This window comes from Terrapene carolina, unplaced genomic scaffold (assembly GCF_002925995.2).
Source record: "Terrapene carolina triunguis isolate 2854851 unplaced genomic scaffold, T_m_triunguis-2.0 Scaffold29481, whole genome shotgun sequence".
Taxonomy (NCBI): domain Eukaryota; kingdom Metazoa; phylum Chordata; order Testudines; family Emydidae; genus Terrapene; species Terrapene triunguis.
The window spans coordinates 1-5,496 of NW_020693832.1; the positions used below are offsets into that span (position 1 = coordinate 1).

The 5,496-nt window shown below is 66.0% G+C and overlaps 1 protein-coding gene across 1 annotated transcript; it reads left to right on the plus strand.

Annotated features, from left to right (window-relative positions):
• Positions 1–534: 534 nt before the first annotated feature.
• Positions 535–5,057, plus strand: LOC113409088 (receptor tyrosine-protein kinase erbB-3-like; the record flags this gene model as incomplete). The annotated part of the gene is made up of 3 exons (XM_029914064.1): positions 535–686; positions 2,257–2,443; positions 4,925–5,057. Coding segments are annotated over 3 exons (472 nt in total), but the record flags the coding sequence as incomplete, so codon positions are not given.
• Between the last annotated feature and the right edge of the window lie 439 nt (positions 5,058–5,496).

Sequence of the window (5,496 nt, forward strand, 5' to 3'; positions counted from 1 at the left end):
GGGAAGCAGCACATGGGCCTCGGCCCCACGGCGAGGCAGGATCGGGTCCATCACCCGCTTGGCTGAGGTGCCCCCCCCGCCGCCTGCTGGCATCGGCTGCCCCCTGGCCACATCCCAAGCGCTGCCCCCCCACGGGTGTCACAATGGAGCTATTATGGCAGCGGGAGGGGGAGGGGATCGGCTCGTCACTTGTTTACCTGCAGGAGGGTGGGGCTGGGGCCCTCGGCTGGTTGGCAGGGGCCCAGAAAGGGCCTGGCCAGGAGTATCGGCTGGAAGGCAGCCAGGGAAGGAGGGTGGGGGGCACCCAGCGAAATGGAGGGGGCACAAGCAGCCCCTCTCCCCCCCCGGCTGCTTTCTGTCCTGGAGTGAGATTGAGCAGCCAGGCCTGGTGCCGGAGAGAATCTCCATTGCAACCGTGTTTCCTGTCCTGCCGGGGGGGCCGGGGGGCCCCGGCGGGTGGGGGGTGGGGGGGGGGGGAAGAAGTGTGCGATTAACCCTTTCGTGGCTCTCACGCCCGCGCTCTCCTCGCTGCAGTGTGTGCGGGGACCCTGAACGGGCTGAGCGTGACAGGCGATGCCCCGCACCAGTACCAGACGCTGTACAAGATGTACAACAACTGCGAGATCGTCATGGGCAACCTGGAGATTGTGCTGATTGACCACAACCAGAACCTGTCCTTCCTGCAGGTGAGGGGGGCTGGGCCGCCTGGCAATGGGGGATGGGCCCGGCCCGGCCGGGGGGTGGTGGTGGTGCTGGGGATTAAAGGGCGCTTTGCTCTCCCCTCCCTCCCATCCCGTCCGCCTGCCAGGTGGGAAGCTTTACTCCCCCGGCCTGGTTTCCTGTGCCAGCTGGCGACCTGCTCTGACATGCCCGGCTGACAGCGCGGGCCCGGGAGGGAGCTCTGGGATCTGGGCGCTCCTGGAGGGAGCTCTGGGATCTGGGCGCTCCGGGGCCAGGGAGAGGCAGCGTGAGGAGCAGAGCCGGGCTCCAGCCCTTTCCCTTGTGCTGTCCCCGCGGCTTGGGGAGATCCATGTGCCTCCGGGGTCGCTGCCTTGGCGAATCAGCCCCCTGGCAGCGCAGCCCCTGGCACCCAGGAGCTAGTCCTTGCTGGTGGGGTGGGGGAGGGCCAGACCCCAAACTGCCCTGGGAGAAATCAGGTGGGGTTGGGGCTGCCCGTGCGCCGTGGGATTGGGAGAGCGCACGGGCAAACGTCCGGACACACATGTGTGCAAGCACGAATACACGTGCCAATCCTCTCAGGGGCAGGCTGTCACCCGGGCACGGGGATCACGCGGGCGTGAACTTAGGGACTTCCGAGGCCCGGGTGGTTTGACCGCTGCTGGGGGTGGGTGGGGCAGCGTCAGCATGAGCCAGGTTCGGAGTGCAGAGACCCGGAGCTTCGGAGTGCAGAGACCCATCGCCATTTATTTTATTATTCCTTAATTCGTATTTTGGAAGGGGGGAGCTGAGGAACAGACACAAAGCAAAGCTCAATCGATGTTTCCCCTCTCATCAATCATTCACTTCAGCTTTCAGAGTGGTCGTTGTGACCCACGTTCGCTTGTGCCAGGCCCCCCGATGGCATTTGTGAGCTGGTTCCCTGCTGATCTATTCCAAAGTTCGATGTTGAAACCATATATGCCGATCGAGCCGTTATCAGCCATTAATTCCAGCGCCGTTTCGGCACTTCCAGTAATTTTTCACATCGTTGATCTAATGCTAAGAGAATCCAGCTCCCAGAATCCTTGCGCGAGTTCAGACCTACCGAGCCATACCAAACGCATGCTTGCCACATTCATTCCCGTCAGTCACAGCAATTCAGAATGGTTTGGCACCGGCCCCAACACCCCCCAGGGGAGACAAGGCCGTAAGCTGGCAGAGCCCGGAGAGTCTCAGGGCTGGCTGCAGGATGAAGGGGGCCATTGCCGGCTGCACAGATGTGGCAGGAGACGTGTGTCCCCGTTAGGGTGACCAGATGTCCTGCTTTTATAGGGACAGTCCCGATATTTAGGGCTCTCTCTTATATAGGCGTCTATTACCCCCCCACCCCCTGTCCCGATTTTTCCCACTTGCTGTCTGGTTGCACTAGTCCCCGTGTGCGTGCGGGGGACTCTCTCCCTGCTCTGAATACACAGAGGTCTCCAGCGCTCCGTCCGTCCCGGGGCTGCGTTTGGAAGGCCCTGGCCGTGTGGACGACGGGGGAGGGAGGTTTGGGCGCGGTGGGGGCTGACGGCGCTTTCTTCCGCGGCTCTCCAGACCATCCGGGAAGTGACGGGCTACGTCCTGATCGCTATGAACGTCTTCACATACCTGCCCCTGGGGAACCTGCGCGTCATCCGGGGCACGCAGCTCTACGAGGACAAACACGCCCTCTTCGTGCTGCTAAACTATCACACCAACGGCTCGCACGCCCTCCGCCAGGTGGGGTTCAACCAGCTCACAGGTGAGTCCCGCCGCCCCCGGCTGCTGCACGTGACCCGAGTGGGGCGGCTCTCAGCCCACTGCCTAGTGGACAGATAACGTTACGCAAGCAGCATCTGATGCTGGCGGAGAGCCCCGGGGGGCTGCCCCTGCCCCTCTCGAGCTGCGCCCACTGCCACCCCAGGGCAGGGCGGGGACACGCTGGCAGGGGGCAGGGGCGTGTATGGTGCTGGCTGCACCTACTCGCCACATAAACATGGTGACCTCATCCTTGGCCACTGTTTACCTGCGCTCAGATTCACAGGGGGGAGGAGGGAATCCACTGCAGGTGCCAGGTGACACATCCCGCCCTGGCAATGCCCTGCAGAGCTTCCTCCCTCTGCTGGCAAAATGCAGCCACTGCTGGGGTGGCCGACGGGAGCTGCTCACAACAACGCCAGGCAGCTGAGGGGGAAAATAGACTGGATCAGAGCAGTGGGCTGCCTTGTCCGGCGTCCCCTTCTCCAGGCAGTGGCCAGGACCAATTGCTCTGGAGGGAGATGCAAGCAGCCCTGGAGGCTGCAGGGGGGGTGTCGGGTTGGACTTTGGCCGGGATATGAGGGCTGATCCCCCTGCTCTTACCCAAAGCACCAGGGGATCCCAAACAGCCTGAGCGCTCAGGGCTTCCCCTCTGGGTCGGACTCACTCTCAGGGGAGCTCAGGGCTGGGCCGCTGCCCGCGGAGGCCGAGGTGACGTGTTTATCTGCAGGACCAGCAGCTCACGTGCACCAGCCCCGACTTACCTACTCTAGGGTCGTGCTGCTGCCGCCCATCACCGTGGTATCTGGGCACTGTCCACAAGTCCCTAGTGCCGTTCCTTGGTGTCTCTGGCACTTCTCTGCTTTGGGGGGTCAAGGCTCTGCTTTGGGGGTGGAGCATCATTCTTTTGCGGGGGCCTTTCGCAGAGGGGTTCACCAGCGGGGCATTCGGTCTCCTGGTGCCAATGCGGGGGCTGCGATGGTACCAGTCGGAAACCGGGGGGTCCCCAGCATCGTGGAGCCGGTGACCCCCAGGTGCCCTGCCCCCAGCCCCTGGCAAGCCCTCCGAGGCCCCGCCTCTGACCTGTGCCCTCCCAGCGGGTTCTGGGGTGAAAGTCCAGGGGCCGACGGGCGCTTTATGGGCGCTCCTGGCCAATGGGATGGCGGGACGGGTAATCAATCCCCTTATCGGCGCCGAGGAGCAGGTTTATGAGTGTTTCCCGGCCGCGGCTGGGCCAGGAGCAGGTGAACGGTTTGGGGCAGAGGCTGCTCCAAGGTCAGATGCGCCTTGGCTGTGGGAAGAGGCAGGGTCAGGCTGGGCCGGGGCTGAAGGAAAACCCGGAGGGAGGGGTGGATGGTGAATCGGCGCTAGGGGGTGCTGTTTAGCAAGGAGCGGGATCGGGGGGGGCGCTGCCCCCTGGAGTCAGGGCTGAGCCCCACGGCCCAGGATGGGGCTAGGAGGTGCTGTGGGGCGGGGGGCTCAGGAGGGGGCTAGCGGCTGTGGGTTGCCTTTCAGATGAGACAGGACAGGGGTGATGGTCAGAGTCCCCCAGCGCCGGCCTGCTGCCCCCTCTCCCTGGCCCCACACCGAGCCCCCCTGTGCGTCCGGCTATTCGCTGGACTTCTCTTCGCTTTCTGTCCTGGGCTGCTGGGTAGCAGCGCTATTAGATGTCATCCCACCCAGAGGTGGCTGCACTCTGGGGCGGGGGGGGGGGGGGGGGGAATGAGTCTCCTCTAAGCTGCAACGCTCAGCCCTGGGTCCGCACACAGCCCTGACCCCTCTCGGCCCCGGGGGTCAGCCCCATGCCTCGTGTGTACTTTGCAAAGCCCCCCGGGATACTGGAGAGGAGCTAAGGCGCCCAGCCTCTCCCCCTGCCAGCCTGTGGGGGCTCACGGGTGCCTGGGAGGGGCGTGGGTGTTCGACTCCCCGGGGAGCAGGCACCAGGAGGGGGAGCCGTGGGCAGGCTGGGGCGCGTCCTGGCGGGAGGATCCCGTCCGCTGGCGTCCCGGCCTGACCCGCTGGGTGCGCCCGGCTGTTTGCGTTCGGAGCGCTCCAGCCGCCCCGCCCCAGACGGAGGCTTTTATTGGCGTCCTCAGCACCCCACGGCAAGCGCCCGGCCTGCCCCACCCCAGCGCTGGGGCTGCCATCCCCCCCCCGCCCCCGCCCCGACTCCAGCTGTCAAAACAACCCGGGCTGGGCGGAGCCGGCGAGGAATTGCCTCCTGCAGCCAGAAACCCCCTCTTGCCTCCCCTGCGAGGGGCAGTGGAATGGCCAGATGTGACCCTCCGCTAACGGGGTGCACGGACCCTGGGGTGCGAGTGGGGCTCCGTGGGCCCGGCCCCAGACAACCCCCACTTCCGGCTCTGTCCCTCCCCTCAGCCCCCTGCCCTGCCCCCCATTCCGCCCCCTGGCTTCGGGGCGCTCCCCGAGTCCCGGCCGGCGTGGGGGGGTCAGGGCCGTGGCTCAGCGGGTCCTTGCCTTGCAGAGATCCTGGCGGGCGGGGTTGACATCGAGAGGAACGAGCACCTGTGCCACGTGGACACCATCGAGTGGAGGGACATCGTCCGGGACCCGCTGATGGACCCAGTGGTTCGGCAGAATGGCAGGGAGGGGGAGTGGTCGGGGGGGGGGGAGGGGGGCCCCGGCCCCGGCCCCGGCCCCGGCCCCCGCTGCCTCTGGCGGCCCCGGGCCCTGGCTCCCCTTGCGCCAGGAATCTTAAACCCCAGGATCTGGTCCCGAATCGCCCTCCGCGAGGTCTGTCTCCTGCCCCCCCTCCCCGCCTGGCTCCTCATCTCTCCTCCTCTCTCTCCCCCCGCGGGGGAGCCCAGCGGCCAACGCGGGTTCCAGGGGCCTTTCCGGGGGGCTGCCCTGGGGCAGGTTTGCCCTGGTTTCTGACGGATGCGGGCAGAGGCCACTGGGGCCGGGGCCGGGGCCAGGCGGGTCCCTTCATGAGCACAGCTGTGGCCAATGAACAGGGGCTCAGGAGTGGTGGGGGTCTATTCGTAACTCCGCTACTGACCCGCTGGGCGACCCTGGTCAAGTCATTCGACCCCCCCC